The sequence below is a fragment of the Porites lutea genome, chromosome 10, assembly GCF_958299795.1.
Source record: "Porites lutea chromosome 10, jaPorLute2.1, whole genome shotgun sequence".
Taxonomy (NCBI): Eukaryota; Metazoa; Cnidaria; class Anthozoa; order Scleractinia; family Poritidae; genus Porites; species Porites lutea.
Genome location: NC_133210.1, coordinates 27823874 through 27842482, shown reverse-complemented (window position 1 = coordinate 27842482; position 18609 = coordinate 27823874). Strand labels below are relative to the sequence as shown.

General features: G+C 39.1%; 4 protein-coding genes across 6 annotated transcripts in view; all 4 read left to right on the top strand.

The window, feature by feature from the left end:
* LOC140950811 (NLR family CARD domain-containing protein 4-like) overlaps positions 1-692 on the top strand; it is a 39633-nt gene extending 38941 nt beyond the window's left edge. The window contains exons 10-11 of the mRNA XM_073400033.1: positions 474-590; positions 687-692. Of these exons, the coding sequence (XP_073256134.1) occupies positions 474-590; positions 687-692 (123 nt within the window). The remainder of the gene's footprint in view (positions 1-473; positions 591-686) is intronic.
* Positions 1-18609, top strand: part of LOC140949512 (uncharacterized) — a 188174-nt gene that overhangs the window by 154718 nt on the left and 14847 nt on the right. For 2 of the 3 annotated variants that reach the window (XM_073398674.1, XM_073398675.1), the window contains exons 1-5: positions 12681-12877; positions 13606-13702; positions 13943-13967; positions 14313-14401; positions 14511-14563. The exons of the other annotated variant lie outside the window; for it this stretch is intronic. The gene's annotated coding sequence lies outside the window, so the exon portion shown is untranslated. Of the gene's footprint in view, positions 1-12680; positions 12878-13605; positions 13703-13942; positions 13968-14312; positions 14402-14510; positions 14564-18609 lie in introns of those variants that run through there. 3 annotated transcript variants of the gene reach the window in all.
* Positions 539-7475, top strand: LOC140950808 (uncharacterized). The gene is made up of 6 exons (XM_073400028.1): positions 539-590; positions 2519-2616; positions 3555-3623; positions 5721-5807; positions 6809-6877; positions 7368-7475. The coding sequence occupies exons 2-6, from the start codon at positions 2602-2604 to the stop codon at positions 7473-7475; spliced, it is 348 nt and encodes a 115-aa protein (XP_073256129.1). The 5' UTR covers positions 539-590; positions 2519-2601.
* Positions 7597-11575, top strand: LOC140950914 (uncharacterized). The gene is made up of 4 exons (XM_073400129.1): positions 7597-7695; positions 8501-8545; positions 10126-10255; positions 10663-11575. Exons 1-4 carry the CDS (start codon positions 7612-7614, stop codon positions 10911-10913), a joined length of 510 nt encoding a protein of 169 aa, XP_073256230.1. The 5' UTR covers positions 7597-7611; the 3' UTR covers positions 10914-11575.

Genomic DNA, 18609 nt, shown 5'->3' with positions numbered 1-18609 from the left:
GAAATGCTCTCGATCTCTTGACGCTTTCATTGCCTTTCGTCCGACATGTTTTGCGTGGCGTTTAGTCATGCGAAACCTCCACGAAACATCTACGCAGCGCGCGAGGTAACTTTATCCCGATTCTAAAAATAACTCGAGACGAATTACCTATGGAATAGGGTGTGTATGGGGGATGCCTTCTCTGTCCCCTTTATCCTCTCTTGTTGCAATATATTCTACAAAACTAAAACAGTAGCCACCCGCAGTCAAAGACTGCCTTTTATTTTATAGGCCAAGTCTTTGCCTTCGGCACGCGAGGCTTGTTTTGAACTTAGTGCATCTTGTCAAAGTTGTTGACACATAAACAGTTGTCTTTTTTAGTCAGTGTAACCGCATGGGACTTAAAATGAAAAAAGGTTTTCAAATGTGTATACGTCCACACTTAATTAAAGGGGGATAGCTGGTTTTAAGTATTGTTTTGTATTTTGTTGAAGGATCTTGAAGGAAACCTCCACCCTGAACATGCTTGGCCAACAGAGAACATCTGGAAATTGCTTTACCCTGACCTCTTTCCTGATTCATCACCTGAATCAGCGCATGAGCAGGAGCAGGTTAGTTATCACTCACCTTTTTTTGTGAAAGTTTATTAAATATTTAGTAAGACTTTCAGTATTTGTGTGAACAGTTCTATTTTTTCTGTCCGTCAGAGATAGTCAAATACGCTCAGGAGCCTTCATTTGTAAGTCTCCATTACGGAGGATTTCCGAGTTGGTGCCGGATACTGAGTTAGTTTTTAATGCAGTAAAAACCCGCGTGTAAGAGCCTAGTGGCTTAATAACCTGCTGTCAGAAATTTGCTTCTTTAATATCCAACAATATAAGAACCAGGTTGGCCAAACCAGATCAGGCAAGTTCTTATCTGTGGGTTATAGTTTAGTTAATAAGCTTATTCATCATCTAAAAAAGAGATTGAACAGGAACAGGTTTAGTCACCAGCTTCCTTTCTTTAAGTTTATGCATCAGTCATTTTAAACTCCGGCTCCCCGACCTCCGGGACTTAGCGGGGAATTTAACATTGGTTTGGTGTTAAAACATCGCCAATTTTCCCGCTCCCCGGGCCAAGTAGTTTGTTAAAAGCCCCGTATAGCAGGGAATTAGTAAAGTGTAGTTCTAGGCTCGATTTCAAACGCTCTGTCTGATCTGGTATTCTGTATTTCTTAAACTTCAAACCATCGGACCTGTTAATAGAAACTCTCGATTGTGTTCCTTCAAATTCATGAAAAATGTTACCCTGGGTGCCAGAGGATTTTTTTCTTACCTAATTCCTGAGAACGGACCTCTAAAGCCACTGTAGAAAAATGTGATTAGATGGCTTACAAAAAAGTAAGTTCTATGTGGTATTCTTGTAAGGGCAAGGGATCTTAAGCGAAATCTGGGGGGGAGAGGTACTTTTTTATGTAAGCCATTTAGGTATAGTCAACTCTCGCCTTGCGAACACCCCAATAATACGGACAGCAGCTAAATTCCCCGGCAAAAACAAATTACAGACGTTTGACTCCCGCTATTACGGACTCTCGCTAATGAGGACAGTAACTTGAGGTCCCTACAGTGTCCACCATAAAGGGCCGGTTGACTGTAATTCTGACATAATTTCTGCCTAAATGTCAGGTCTGAAAACGGGTGTGGATTTTAGAGGTCAGGTGTGAAAGGGTGTGGAAAATGACACTTTTTGGTCTGAAATAGGGTCAGGATTTGGAGAACTAGGCGGCACACCCCCACCGAGAATTTCCCAGATTACCCCCTGGGATGCGAAACAGCTCTGTCTTTCTCCAATTTTCCTAATGGTGGAAGTAATGGGAGAGGAACCGAGAAACTAGGAAAGCGCTTTTGGGATTAATTTATCGTCGTTTACGTAGGAGGTGAACAAATGAGACTCAAATGAGATTTGTGAAGTCCTTGAAAGGCAACGCTCGACCAATGTGTAGGACGTTCTATACGCTTTCTTTCTGTGTCTGAGACTAAAGCAACCTGTTTTGTGCCTTCCTGCCCTGTTTCTCCTCTGTTTTGATATTATCATTCTCTGCAACATCATCTCTCTTCTGCCGCCGTACAAAACTTTGGGAAACGAGGCTTTTCCTTTAGTCACTCATGTTAAATCCCCGCTTCTATCCCCGCTTCCGAAAATTCGTATTACTGTTTAATCCCCGCTCATGACATGGATAAAACAGGTATTTTGTTAATTCCCCCGCCACCGGGGCGAACATGTTAAATGTGCGTTAAATCCTGGCATTGGCCGCGTTAAATCCCCGCTATCTCCCGCTATGCCGCGGGGTTCGGGGGGCCGGGGTTGCAGTTGACTAATGCATTATTTAGTTTTATTTTCTTTCCGTCAGAGATAATCAAACACGCTTTGGAGCCTTCGTTAATTAGCGTATTTCACTGGAGATTTCCGAGTTGGTGGTAGTTAATCTTGACAGTTACGTAAAAGGTTTTAAATTAAGAACCCGTGCATTAAGAATAGTTTTATTTTATTGTTGCAGGCAAGTTGCAGGCTATTCTAAGGAACCTCTTGCTTTTACCTGAATCGCCTGATGTCATTTCTGATTCATCATCTGAATCAGAGATGAAACTGGAACAGGTCAGTCATCGACTGTATTTAGAGTATATATTTATTTTATCTTTGTTCAGTTTCATGTAAGTTTTTATTTCCCTTGAACTAAATTGATGACCGGGCGGGTTTTGTTAAAAATAAAGTACAGTTAACAGATAAAGATTCTCTACTATTCTCTCGCCGTCGCGCTCAGTTGATTTTAGGCCAAAAGTAGCCTGTTTCCCCACTATCTGAATGCTTGGAACATGCTAGCCAAAAGTGACTTTTGCTTTGGAAAAAATAGATTACCTTTTTTAAAGCTGTCTAGGGAAGATATCACTGACATTTTTTGCCAAGTAGACCTATTGATTTTTGAAAAAGAGTTTTGTTTGACAATTGGTAGATCAACAAAGAAAATAGAAACAGACACCTTACCTATGATTTAAAAAAGGGGTTCGTTTTGTTCTCGTAACTCCGATGAAGTGATCGATAACTCTCCATCTGGTAGTTCGGATGATTACAGTGTTCTACAGCAAGTCCAGTCACTAATATAAGGGTTGGCACCTTGTAATTAGCTAACCCTTTTGTTTATATTAAATATGTCATTCACATTACAATCATACAAGATCTGTCGCAGATGCTATCTCTGAAATGTCTTACAACGACAGGCGCAAATCATGAAACATATAAATGATTGTTCATGTGTCCAATCACGTGACGGCACACAGGAGTTAAACTTGAAAAAGTTGGCCCAATTTTTTCAAGTTTCAATCCGTTTCCATCCTCATTCCTGGCCATCAAAACCAAAGTCTTACACTTGTAGTCGAGGTATAGTAGTACGTAACGTCATTTGAAATAACCCTGAAATGTTTCAGGGTTTTCTTTCATTCCAATGTCTGTTCGTTTTAAAATAAGTACGCTAGTGGGCTTACAGTTACATATAGAAGATGGATGGTTGTTTAGTATAAATGTATGATTTTTGCCAGAACGAGGGAAAAGTCATTGAATCTGAAGATGGAAAGGCATCATATGAATCAGAGGAGAATCAAGAACAGGTTGGTTGCTGATCTTTTTTATAAAGGTTTTGTTTGAGCCGGGACTGTGCAATAATTATTAGGAGAAGGAGGTTGTAAAAGGGAAGGGGCGTTGTCCATTGCTTATTCCCCATTTACACCAACTAAACATGTTTAATTAAACTAGATTTTGAAACTGAATGAAAAACAGCAAAAGTAAACTAAAACACAGGCTTTTAACCCAAATTCAAATGAACTTTTACGCGTTACGTAATTGCACTAAATTTGCAATCGAAAAAAGTACAGTAGGCAGCTTTTATAAACGAAACAAATTTAAACCGTGTTTCACTAAACACCTTTTAAACCTGTGTGAGCTTTGGTGATTGGAGCATTGGTCTATCTCAAGTTGAGTACATGAGTAAAATAAGTTGTATAATACCGTACAACCATGGGCATGGTTAAAATTGTAAATAGCGCGCATTATATACTTAGGAAACAATAAGACAGTATGTCCAGTATTAATATCCACGACTAGTTACATCCTTAATATCATATCGGATAACTCACTGTCGATATTTGAAGGTGGTATGTCATGGTAAGTTCCACATTTTTTGTTCAGAGCTAAGTTAAAATTTTGACTGAGTGTTTTCAGTCATTTTTGTGATGCTTGGAACTCTAAAAGACATTCTGTCAAAGGGAAAAAAAATTTTGTATGGTTTTTGGGCATATTTTGATCGTGACAGCCTTACCAGCAAGCTTTAGGAAATTTCTGTAGCATATTTATTATATGAATAAAAACCGATACCAGAAATTTCAGTGAAAAATATCAGTAACGTTTTTTACTAGACGCGATTTTCTTCGAAAAGTGGGGTCCTTTTAAGCGCTAATTTCGCAAAAAATGTTTGCCATTAATGAAATCGAAGTATTTCATATTATTGCTGAATGATATCTGTTGTTCTTTGCAAAGTTTCGCAGCCATCGCGTTGAAAACAAAAAAAGTTATGACGGAAAGTCAGTCATATCTCAATGCTCCTGCATTAATGACGGAGCCACCTTAAGACTTTCAGTGTTTGTGTGAACAGTTCTATTTTTCCGTTCGTCAGAGGTAATCAAACACGTTCAGGAGTTGTTGGGATAAAAATACAAATTTTTTTATATATAAACTGTGCCGCAGATCGATTGATTTTGATTGTAGCTAAATCTCATTTGTCTACAGATTTTCAAATACGTGGAGCCTAGAGCCATAAGTAGAATTAATATCATAGGCCATGACATTTTGGGCTTGGGGCGAGTGACGTATTTTGAGGCATTTTTCTCCTTAGCATGCTTAACACGCATGTCAGAGTTCCACGTGGGAAACTCATTAGCTTAAGCAACGACGACGACGACGGGGCGAAAACGTCTCTTAAAAAGTGAATCCACGCTGTTTCAATATTCATCGCTCTGATTCTATGTCGTTCTATTTTGTCAAATGTTGGTAAATTTTTTCTGGCGTTATGCAACAACGGCCAACGGCAAAGAGATGTACAAAAAGTGAGATGCACGTGCAAAAAGAAAAACGGTTGTTTTGCTCTTTTTGCCGTTCTCGTTGCCGTTGGTCGTTGCTTATTCTTCGCTGAACCGCCATCGTTCCGTCTAGTAAATAAGATATCTCATTTGGAAAGCTTGTCAAGTGTCGATTCTGATGGCTCAGAATGGAATTTTATTCATTGGTTTGTATAGCGAATTTCCAGCATAACAAGAAGTCGGAAAATTATGACCCAACTACCCGAGCGGGGAGCTGAAGATGATGTTATAATTCCCTTTGCTGGATGAAGAGCCTTTGGCGAGTCAACAGTTTATTCAAGAGTACAATAGGAATAGAGGGTTGGCAGAAGCTACAACAAATCGGGGCGGAGCTAAGAACAATGCCTTAAATTGCGTCATTGTTTCACTCGACCCAGAGAACTATCTACATAGCCTACGTGTAATCACACCCTCCCCCTCCCCCCACCCCGTTCAAATAGGCATATTTCGTACTCTTTAACCGGGCGTGGAGGCCGTTCGTTTTATCCGATTCACTGAAATTGTACCTCGTTTTAAAACTGACAATTTTGGGGCGGATAGGCACTTAAAGAAATGTTTTATTATTTTTTGCAGGATGTTGAAAGGAACAGCGAGCCGCAACATAAAAGACCTGATCTCATTCCTGATTTAACATTTGAATCAGAGATGGAACTGGAACAGGTTAGTCACCAGCTTCGTTTGTTTAAGTTTATGTATTTATCTTTGTTCTGCTTCATCTAACTTTCTATTCCCTTGAACTAATTAATGTTGGATTTCTGTCAAAATAAACTACAGACAAAAGTTGGCTGCTCGGTTCTCTCGCAGGCCACACTCGGTTGTTTTTTGGCCAAAAGTAACCTGCTTTAGACGTTCTGATATAGTGGAAACAGAGTAAAGAGAACCGGAGTGAGAGAAGAACGACGAGGGTTTTAGGAGGTCTCTCACCTCTTTCCTTTTCTTTCATTAGCCTTCGCTTCTTAGTTCGCTCTTGAAAGCATAGATGGGCTTTTTAGTCTCGTTTACGTAAGCAGTGAGACTTATAATCTGCAAGCGGGTTTTTTTCTTCGTATTTAGTACACAAAATGACTGTTGTGGTCCCAGGCGTTCCTAGCGGAGTCCGTGGAAACTGGGAAGAAGAATCTTTGCGTGACCGAAGCCACGCATGTTTTGCGAAGAAAGCTTAGGTTTAAAGCTTTTCCGGAACGGGTCTGTCCATGAATTCTATCGCTTGAAAGCGTTTATTGCTTTGGAACAAGTGAACACTTCGGTGGTCGAAAAAAAATAAGAATTTAATGGCTGGTCAAGATGTAATTTCTCTGGAATCGAGGCCCTTGAGTTTTCGTGTATTTATACACGCGTACAGCCTGCGATCGCAGACGATATTTTCGGTCGTCGCTAACACGCGTACTAAATCAATTCAGAAACAAATAAAAAGTAAATATCCAGAAGTAGAGAGTGAAAAACCTTTAGCGAGTAAATCCTCTTTGGTGTAGAATTAATTGATTAATGAGGTCCGTGTTCTTTGACAGAGGAAAGCGCTATCGAATCTGTAGTGCTCATCGAATAGCATAGGTGTAGGCACTTTTCTTTTTTAAACAAGTATGCCAGTGGGCTTACTTACAGTTATCAAAAAGAAGGATGCATGGTGTTAAGTGTAAAACTAACAGTGTGATTTGTGACAGGATGGGGAAGAAATCCTGGAAGCTGATGATGAACGCCCATCATGTGAACCAGAGCAGAATCAAGCGCAGGTGGGTTATATAAAGATTTTGTTTTAGAGAAGAAGATATATTCTCAAATTTTACCATTACAATAATGGTTAAAAACCATCAACGTGTTATCCGTTGCTTGGCCTATCTTAAGTACAAAAGTAGAATAAGTTTTCGACTTGTAGCAAGTCTACATGATCTTGTACAACTATGGGCAAGGTTAAAATTGTAAAATGCCTACGAAACAACAAGACTTTTCAGACAGTATTTATATCCCAACCAAGCTTTATGTAATTGATATTTTTACTAGCCTGAGTATCAGGCCTTCCTAAGGGGCTAGGGGAGAGGATATTTTAGATGGGGGAGGGGGAAGGGGGAGAAGAGAAAGGAAGGTTTCTCTCCTTCAGCTCTCTCCCTTTTTCGCTTCCATCTTTCCCCTTTTCCCCCAGAAACGTCTGATACTTAGGCTATATTTTTACACGCTTTAATACTAGTACAATGATGATGAACCTTTCGTTTTTTCGTTTCATAGGACATGGAAACCCAGACCAAGTTCCAAAACTTACCCGAGTTGAAACATTTGCCAGTTAATAAGGTAAAACCTTTCCAGTATGACATTGTTTTAAAACGAGAGGACTAACGAGTAGTTTCATCAAAAAAAAATAAGAGGTTAATTAGGCTTCTACTTGCGCGCTGATTTACGGCATACGGTAAGCTGGCCTTGCGCTACTTGCTGATATTGTTAAACGAAACATTAAGAAGGTAAATATTGTTTCATGATTTTCTGGCAGAATAAAAAAGGAAACCTTAAACCAGGAGATGCAAGATCGTTTGGTGAATCTCGCGACCCGCAGGAACTGGTGGGTACTCATATTTTGTAGAGAAAGAAAAACCGTTTTACTATGAAGTGGTATATTTAACAATTATTCCTCGAGCTCGAATGGGCTCTGAGTCAATAGCCCATGAGGGCGAGAGGAATAATTGTTTTAGTAAAATCCAACTAGTTGGTCAAACATATCGAGAATAAAAAACTTTTAGCTAGTTAAAGCTAGACTTTAACCCTTTTTTGCCGCCGAAGAGTCCGCGCTTTTCGCTTCTAGTGGACTATAACATATAGCCTAGTAGTAGCTCAACCAATCAGAACGCAGCATTGATAATAGACCACTAGTTGGATTTTACTAAAGAAAGTTACTCTTAGAGCCGTGACGGATCCAGACCTTAAGATAAAAGAGAGGAAAACATGAACATAATCATTATCCGTCCCTGTTTAAAAACTGCCCGTTTGCGATGAGCTGAACTAGGATCCAATATGCTAAGGGTGCGTATAATGCCACGATATCCATTGTTCGCTTTATGTACTATGTAATTCTTGAAAATATACCTGGCGATTTTAGTGATAACACGGCATTCCTAGCATTTAAGCTTAGAATTATAGTGAAGAACATCGGCAGATCTGTCAGAACTGTCCCCTGTAGAGCCCCCTGCCCCTTTCCCCCCCCCCCGCCCCCCCAAGATCCGACTCTCGTAGCAAAACAGCAAACCATGCTCAAACTTTCTTGAAACGCAAACAAACATAGAAATATCCAGGCAAAGTTGTATCGTCAGCTGGTTTGTCAGTTCTGAATAGCTTTTTTTTTAGATGAACGTTTTTCCTTGTCTTCGTAGGAAATGGGGTCACAGACTGAGTTGGAGCGTATCTCTCTTCATGAGGTAATAATTATGGCAGACTCCCGAAGTCTTGCTTTTCAATGAAATAAACCCTCACCGCGTGAAACGAACTTATTTAGGCTTCTTCTTGGTAACGAACATGTTAATAGGGGAGTCGGCCAATTTTCCCTTCACTACCAGAAAGACACAAGTGTGTAGATACAGGATCCTGTAGGTCACTGATGGTCAGTTCATTTAAGGTATTAGAACTGCTATAAAGTCAAAAAATGATCATGCTTATAAAATCACTTCTTTGAAATGTACTCTTAACCTGAACTCAAGTTCCAAAAATGAAGCATTTTCGTTGAATAGAGGCCGAGAAAACGAAGGCCAAAGTTGGTATCCAAGAGCGCTATTTTGGAAATATTAATAATCCCAGGGCTGAGACGCGATACTTTCCGTTGTTGACAGAAATGTTGCAATTTTCTTAACCCGACACGCGATAACGCGTTATGAGTTTCAAGTAAGTCAGGGCAAATTATAGCAAAATTCGCTTACATTCAGCCGTCTCATTATCACTGTCAACAGTGTCATGGATCTTGATAATATCGTGATACAGACACCACTTTATATAGGAAAAGGGAACGTATACCCCCAACTTACTGAAATCATCTGCCGGTCTGTCAACTCGGGGGAGAGGTCAGCGGAAACTATAAATCGCTGAAGACAAATAAATCACATTTTACAATAACATTGTGGTGTCGATGAAATTGCTGACCTAGAATGATTCAAATTAGTAACTGACGGCTACACGGTAGACCCGGTCCTGTAATCCGTACTGACAGAATAGCCATTGCTTTCTATTCCGAGATGCTAAACTGTCCGAAATACCATGCTTCTTTAGGTAGCAAAGGAGAGATTGTGGTGTATAAGCTTATAAGCCTCATAACCATCAACAGAGGTTTTACAGTTCAAATATTGTCTAATAACATTGGGTTTTTTATCCCGGGTGGGGTTCTATGATTTTTTAAGGTGGGAAGGGGTGTGCCGCTTTGTCCCTGAATCCCTTAGTCTTCACAAGACCATTTGCCGCCCTGGTCTAGAAAAAACACTTAAGATCCCACCCTATGTATCCAAGAAAAACTGTGAACCGGAATATCCAGTTCTTCATACCGCTGATCAAAGATTGTAAATATTGTAATATACCTTATTCTAGACTCTACCTCAGCTTATAAACCACACCTTTAACCGTGGAAATGAGGTATATGTTACATTCCCTTGGGGAGGGGGGGTAGTGATTTATTAGGCCAACTCCAGATAAGCATGCATCATGACGATAAAACTGTAAGGAATTAACTAACCCTCTATTAATTGATTTCCTGTACAGAAAGTTCACATACAAAGATGCTTGTCATCTCTCTATTGGTGCATATGTTTCGTCATCTGCAATAGACCCTATTTGACGGTCATATCGCACGGCACTTTTGAAATAAATAGCATTGCATTAATCGTTGGTGATCCACAAAATCAAAACCCAGAACATCTATTTCATGCACTCATGATTGACGCCTAAAAGATTAAATTGATGTAGGTTTTGTCAGTTTGTATCATCACTCATTCTCGTCTCACTTTCATTTGTTCAGACTGAATTGGTTAAAGACCCTCATGTAGAGCCAATTCAAGTGTCCAGCAGCAGTCCTACCTTAGACACTCACCCCAGTTGTGAGGACGCGCCATTTACTGTTGCGGTTCCAGCGCCCTCCGCTTCACCTGGTAAGGATTCCTACGACATCTTAATGAAAATTGCGAAGTTTACAACTCCTATGTGAGCATAGAAATAGAACAATGACACGTGGTTGGTTTTTTCTCCCGAAAGGAATTCTTAGTAAAGCTTACTCGGCTTGTAGGATTTCTTTTTCAATGTAGATCGTTTTATAATTACATAAGGGTATTCGACGGTATATTCTCTCAAAATTAGCCACAAAACGTACAAGCGAATCAGGTTTATCAATGGCGTTTGAAAGCAGAGAAGTATTATGGATTAGAATGGTCAGTCAGGATTCAGGCCAATTTATTTCAATTAAACAAATCCAGTGTTTTGCAAAGCAACATTTCTGTCTGAAAAGTTACCGCGTACAATACTATCACCATGTTAATTTCCGGACCTTATTTCTTTACAGCTAGTACATTGTTAGTGCAAGCTTTTATTCCTATGGCCCATGGACCCAATCCAGGCCTCCATGACCGTCCAAACCTCTCCCCTCAAGGTCAGGCTCAAGATCACATCCCCTCCCCCTCCCTGTGGAGATACCCCGTCACAGTTCCGCCCCCACCAGGCATGCCGGGATATTTTGTCTTTCGTCCGATGCTGACACCACCACCAACTGATTTGGAGCCGCCGAGCACAAGTTCAGACGATCCAGTTGACTGATCAAATGGTGGACGCTCTTGTCGCAAGTCTCTGAAGCTTGAGCCACAATACTATGGTGTACACAAAATTCCGATAGTGGAGAATCGTACAATCTCTCTGTAAACTTACTACAGTGAACAAAGAAACAGAATTTTAAAATTTGTTGTCATCTAACTCAGACAGCTTTCTTTAAGTTTTCATTGTTCTTCAGTATTTGTATCTGTTTTGGTTAAATTCGTTTGTTGTCTGTCACTGACACAATACGACTTTTTAGAATGTTATAATGAAAACTCTATCGGAGAGTAATCCGGATCAGGAACATTTTCATATATGCAATCTGTACTAATTTTAACTGTATCTTCTTTTTGCTGGATACGTAAGACTTTTGCAGTATTTAAAACAGGGACAGCATGATCATGTATAAAAAGAAATTGAGTGGTTGTTTTGTAAATAAACAATAATTTAGACCTTTTTAGCCGCTTTGTTTCTGTGTATTATCCTTACATGATACAGTAATTCAGTCTCAGATCACAAGTAGAAAACAAAATCTGGACATTTTTTCTGATTGGGTCAGAAACAATCACTATGAAAAGCTCTGTTCTGATTGGCTAAATGTGAGGTTTTATGTTTTTCCCACGGGAGTAGGATTTTTGCAATGCCTTTTGAATTACCATGTTGCAGATATGCTTGTCATTTGCTACGTTTCATTTTAATAGAAAGGACAGTGAAGTCTCGAAAAATACTTGGTCCACTTTATTCTCGAAATTAATTACTACCACACGGTTCTACATTGTAATACAAAATGGAACACCCCCCTGACGGGTAGGACCCCCCGGTTTACCTTTAATTACAAAAATGAGGTAAAAAACAAAAACCCTACTGATAACTTCAATGAATCAATAAATATATTTTCCCTGTAACTGGAAAACGGAGATTGGGTCAGATTGACGAATTCACGCTATTTATGAGATTTTTTCCACTACATTTCAGACCTAACTCAAAATTTAATGCCCTCTTTCTTACCATACAGTTACAGCACGAGCACGTTGATGCATTTTCCTAGCTTTTAACAGTAGCTGATTGATTTGTTACCACTTTGCAGAAGAGCTTCAAATTGATCACAGGCAAATTCTGCCCAAGATGTCGAATAGAAGAGAAGTGTTGTGGTTCCTAACCATACATGTCTAATTTTTGAGCAAACCATTCCCTATTTAAGGCCAAAATTTTAACAAATCTATTCGGAATTTCACAAAGTCTAAAAGGCGAAAAACATCTGACATACCCTGTTGGAGCTGCAGACACCTGAGAGAGTACCCCCCCCCCCCCCACCCCCCAATCCCCGCCCTTGTCATTCACTTCATTTTCTTCAGATCTTAACCACACTTCGTGAACAGGTTTGTGTTATGTTTTATATAGGATTTTAAAAAGCTGTATGGCATTTGCCATGATCTAAAAACAAAACGAGTGTACCGTGTGGTATTACATTTCTTATTGATCTCGGTGTTGAGGAGAACTTGAGGTATTACGGTGAATTTTTTATGGTATAATGATACACTGCTACCACTCCCGCGGGCCAATATCTGAAAAGTGTGCCACTTAAAATTACTCTTTCCTTAGCATAATATTACATAACGTTGTGTGCACAGTTGAATAGCTTTCAATAATAATCAGTTGTTTCTCTCCAAAATATCGCGTGATTCCAGCCCAGACGTTGACGTCATTCAATGTAAATATATTTTTAATTACTGCATAAAACACCGCGCCCAAACCAGCGCCCACTAATCTTGTACATATGTCTCACTTCCGAGGCAGATGGGAAAGAGCTTCAACGTCTCCGATGCCAGCCTCACTGTTCGGTTTTCCAGGTCTTAATTTGTCTTAAACCAAAGAAGGAGAAATCGGGTACCTTAGTATTATCGCTGGTTCTTGATGTACACATTCCTCATTTATGTTTAGCCATACATTTGGATCGCCCAATAACGTCGGTAAGCAGACTTTCTGAAATTCGAATGTCTAAATTGTTAGTTTAGAAACTTTAAAGTTCAAGGAAGTAATGAATAGGCAGAGAATGAACGCCACAGAATTACTTTTCTATTTGTGACTACTTGTTTTGTCACTAGATAGTATCTGCAGTGTATGCTTTAGAAGTAAATGACATTAATGATAAAGAAACGGAAGGTGTTAACAAACTTGCAAGCTTCTAACACAAAACTGATTCTGTTATATTGGGTCAACACTGCATGAACCTTTCTAGGATGCTTCTTCTCGAACTCATTAACTTCAACTTGCAAAGGAATTTTTCTGTGAAACGTTGATCAGTATATTTACATACACTTAATAAAATTAGCAGCTGAAGATCGATGACCGTCGTGAACGTCCAAGTCATTCGATAAGTTTATGATGTTCTCAGTCTTAAACAGACGTCTGTTTCCTTCTGAACGCAAATCATCGAAAATCAACAAAGCTGCCACTTCTTTGAATAAAAACAGATATCAATAGTCTTTGATCAATTGTGTTGCAAATAAAATACAGCAATGTGACAACATGAAGATGGATAAGTGATGTTCACTTATGCGTTACTTAATTCAGGGAATTACTTACTTTGAAAATTCTGGACTCAGACATTCTTGGTTGATTAGTCCGTTTTTACACAAACACAAAGTTCTGCTGATTATCTTTTAATCATGGTCAATCTCTTTCTGTTTTTCGACAGGGACTGAGTGTGAATTAAAGTAGGTTGCATTTTTATTCAGCCACTGTGATATCGGAGCTTGTCGAAGCCGTTTAGCTACATCGGAGATCATCAACAGGTTTGTTTAAGATTTTAAACTACTTAGATTGTTCATGAACTGAGTTAGAACTATATCCCGTGGAACTCAGGAAAGACTATTTATATAATTCCTCGTTGTGAATTTGGGCGATCTCTGAATAGAAAAAAATTATAAACAGCATTTTCCTCATAGAATTCAGCTCACATATGACACTACCCCCTCAAGACCTTCCTTATCTTTACTTATCAGTTCTTCTGTCCCCTTTTTTCTTTACATTAGACATTTGCTCCTGGAAAGTCAAGAGGTTTGTACTTATCAACATTTCACCTTCAGCTGTAAATTTTTGATCGGAAAGGTTAACTTACCCATTGTATGAGCAGCTTAAGAGAAGAGAATCATCTAAAGAATCAACATGACGCATTCAGTGTTTTTCAATACAAACATGATCCATAAAATCTTCCACCAGTAGAGCTAATTTTTACGAAAGGCTCAAATATTCAGTCATATAATATTTAGATAACAAGTTATAACTTTGATACTACTTTTATTGATACCATAGAAATAGTGCAAACCTACTTTTTCTCCCGATAATTCGATCCACTTTCCTCACTTCAGTTTTCCCAAATCGACATTCCAGTTTTTTTTGCAGATTGACCGAGCGAAATACTGGGACCTAAGAGTGAAAAGTACATGTGACAATTTTTCTGGCAGCTTCTACTTGTAGCAATGAATTGCGAGGTCAGTTTGCTTTTTTTCAGTTGCTTAGCTTAATTGCATTCAAAAAGTAATGGTCAAAGGTAATGCTTCATCTAGAAAGGTTGATTAATGTGGTTATTGTTTATTCCAGGTTTTTGAAGCTTGTTCATAACTGAACAATAGTCTACACTGAATCAACGTTAGGTAAGCTTCTTGACCTCAGTGAACGCAGCTGTTCTTGGTTACTTTGAATCTATAAATGTCCAGTCTAAGGGAAGTCTTCTTAAGTGGCCGATATTCTCTTTCTTTCTACAATTAATGTGAATTAAAAAACTAGTTAATACAGACTTTAAAGGTGGTTTTCACGTTACGTCATCGCCGCCGTGCTGGGGGACGGTAAACAAAAGATCGCTCATTAGCTCGCTTTGTTTGTCCACCAGCATTTGTTCATTTCACCATTGTTATTTGTGTCTCCCGAGATTGCATGAAAACCACCTATATGTATCAGTCAAAATTCAAATTCCCCACTCCCCGAGACAAACATTCCCATTTGTGGCCAAATGTCCCCACCCCTGAGGAAGTTGAAAAGAGACCACATTTCTCTTTTAACTAATGGACTTATCAATGTAAAGCCTGCGTGAGGGGGAGGGGGATAGTGAGGCTGGGCATGGAGTGGGGATTGACATTTTTCCAAAATTTGCCGTCAAATTCCCTGCCCACAGGCAGATCATTCCAGTCAAGTGCACAGAAACTTCCCTGCCCTGGGCTGCACATAAAAGTTTTGACATAAGGAGGGGGACATTTGGGGCTACCCAATACTGCAATACCGTAAGAAAAAATGTGAAATATCAAAATACCGCATTGAAAATTGTCTAAATACCGATACCGCAAATTTTAATCACATTTATAATCGGTTGCCCATGCCTATGGTTGCTTCCATCTAGCTCTTTCAGGGTTGTCACTAAGGGCCGGGGACCGGGGATTTTCCCTGGCTACTCAGAGCATGGCTCCCGGCTACTTTGGTCGTTAAATTAAACCAAAAGAGCACACCTTTGAAACACACAAAGAATAACCATCAAACTAAATGCAAGTTTCATCTGCAGTAGGTTTAAGTAATTTTGAAATACTCACATGCAAAAAATAAGAAATGTTGGGAAAAGACATCTGACTTAGATTTGGTACTAGTACACACGTGCGAAAACCCTCCGTTCATGAAATGTCAGTAGGGAGTTTTAGCGACGGCGATGGTAACGAGAACATGAAAAATGCAGTAGGTTTATTGAGCAAAACAACTAGTGTGCACATGCATCACGCTTTTTTGTACATTTCTTTGCTGTTACTGCACGACTACAACTTGAAAATGCTTAGTTTCACGTTTTATGGAGGACGTAAAACAAGCGACGACAAACTTTTCTTTCTCTTTCTAAACTTGAGTGCCGTCCCAAAGAAATCAACTCCAAGGAAATTGGCCTACATAAGTTATTTTCATCTAATTGAAATAAACGCGACAAAGTTGGAAAAAACGCCAATTCATTTTAAAAGTGACGTTTTCGCTGCCATTACCTTTGTCGATGCTAAAAGTCCCTAGTTTCAACCGTTGTGTCAGCTTTGTGTTGAACATGTCGAAGAAGTGGCAAAGGAATCTGCATTCTTCATTCACAATGAAAGACCTGAGTAGATCTCTGTTGACATCACAAGTTGAGGCTTCATTCGAGCGTTAAATCTGCCTGATGCTGATGTTGATTATAATGAGGATTATGATGAAGGCTTTGAAGATGAAGACTATGACTGATTGCCATGTTTAACGATGTTTAACATATTGACATCTAAGTGACCAGGTCTACATTTAGCTTTAGGTATCGAGTATATAAAATAATGCATGGTCAACAGGAACTGTTCGATCATTGTCCGCAGGTCATGATCACATCCCGTCAGTTCTACCTTCAAGAAGTGATATATAAAAGGGAAGTTAAGCATTAGCATTACTTTTGCATTCTTCTCCTTGAGTCTTGTTTTGACATCTCAGCATTGTTTATAATTGCCAATTATGATACTTTGTCGTACGTTCATCATCCGCTTCTCCGTGGATTAATAATAATAATATTCATTAATTTTGTAATATTAGTTTTACTTTTGTTTTCCGTAAGTTGTTTCGTTCTTACGTATAACTAAATGAGGATTTGCAATTGATTTTACAGGGCATGCTAATTCATTTGCACCGTATAAGAATTGATTGTCCTTTCCACATTTTTAACATTTGTAAAGTATCATTGTGATTTAACACTTCACTGGCCAGCATGCGCCTTGTCTGTGTGAAGATAAGACTGCGCAGGTAACGTGACCGGTGCCAACCTGTCATTTTTTTCAGGCCTGGTGCTTACATGTATATTCCCATTTGGCGGCCACTAAAAAAACCCTCCAACAAGCCTTTATGTAAAGTAAAAGCTAGGTTATTATTTTAGTGTCTCAGAATGTTGTAGTTTTCTTTAACAAAGACGTGATCATCATAAAACTGCTAATGATAGCTGTACTCTTGATGAAGATTGCTTTTTTGGGGCAGTAATGCCTTTTGGAAAACGGTAGAAGTTGCACTTCAAAAACTTCTTGGGGGAGGGGCGGGGAGGGACTCCATGACTACTTACGACTTACCCAGCTACTAACAACAAATACCCGGCAACTTGAAATCCTAGTGACAACCCTGCTTGTTTAATTATCTCAGGCATTTATGCACCAGATGTCCATGGTTTTTGTAATATTTAGTTCGCAAATTTTTCACAAATTTTCACTGAAAAGTAAACTGCATTCGTTCAACCTTTTGGAAGGTCGACCCAACAGCTAATTAACTCCAATAACAATAACTCTTGAAAGCGCGAAAACAAAAACAAATAACAAACCAACCAAACCCTTTCCATGAACGTCTAGTGCAAGTTTTGATAAGTGAGTCTAGTCTAGCACGTCAGTCTCTCGGGTCAACTATCTTGACCGTCTCACACGCTGCGCCAGAAAGAGGCAAACTTACCAAATTTTCTCTTTTAACTTAACAAGGTGTTTTTAAATTCTCGAAACCCGACATCTAAACTTATTCTTGTGGCAATAATGTTCGCCTCCTTCGCCCTCTTCATAAAAAATTACCACACAGTCAATGATGCATGCCCTCTTTTTTTTTGCATTGTATCGAAAGGAAAGCAAAAATAAACGGTACCATAGTACCGTGAACAATCTTATTTCACTGAATACCGTCAGCCAAAATGATGACCAAAATGCACGTTAAAATTAAAATTACTGAAATACTACGTGAAAAAAAGCCATATACTGCAATACTGTAAACCCACATGTCCCCCTCCTTAAGTTTTACCTCTCTTCTGGTTTCTATTAAAAGCACTAACTGACATCTTTTATTGAAAGGCGACAACAGTATCAAAACATTTCATTTTCATACAGCATTGTGGTCATTTCAAAACTTTATACTGAACTCAATCTAAATTATAGAATATCAACTAATGGCCCTGTCCAATGGATAAGATATAAGAATGTGATGCTAGGTTCTTTTGTGAATGGCACCAAATAAAATTTATTTTTAAAAGTCTTGATTTCTTACCTAAGGCACTTGCCTTCGCATTATCTGCAAACATGTTAAGGAAATCCAAGTCATAATTTACATTTTTATCTCCTTCAGGTTAAAGGCAAAATCAAACCTCTCTGAAGGTTTTCAACCTGATGGAGTTTTCCATTGGTAAAGCAGGGCTTCCATTTACTTTGATAGCGCAATATCTTAAAGCGTTTACATGTAGTTGATCCTAGTACATGTCTGTCGAAGAAAGATTCAAATATCCCCCCCCCCCCCCCCCCCCACCGGGAGAACAAAATAATTCTAATGCTTTACACCGGGACCAACAAAGACAATCTAATCATGGCCTGTTCCCCCCCCCCCCCCACCGCTCCCCTGCTGGCTTTACATTGATAGGTGCATTAATTCTGTAGCTTTTTAGTGCTTTTGACAGGGGCACCCAATGACCAAATGTTTCTAAATATGTCAGAAGTGTATCAAATGGTTTTCTCTATACTTTAGTACCCTTCTTGGTTCATTTGGAGCTGCCCAAAAAACTATTTGTTTGTTTGGATGTCTTAGGGGAACTTTGGTTGTCTCGAAAGTTTTAGGTGGCTTTTTTTGTCTCATCTGAAGTTGTTAGTTACACTGATAGGTCCGGTCGAAAGTTTGAGGACGTAGGCATAAGAATTCTACTGAAGTT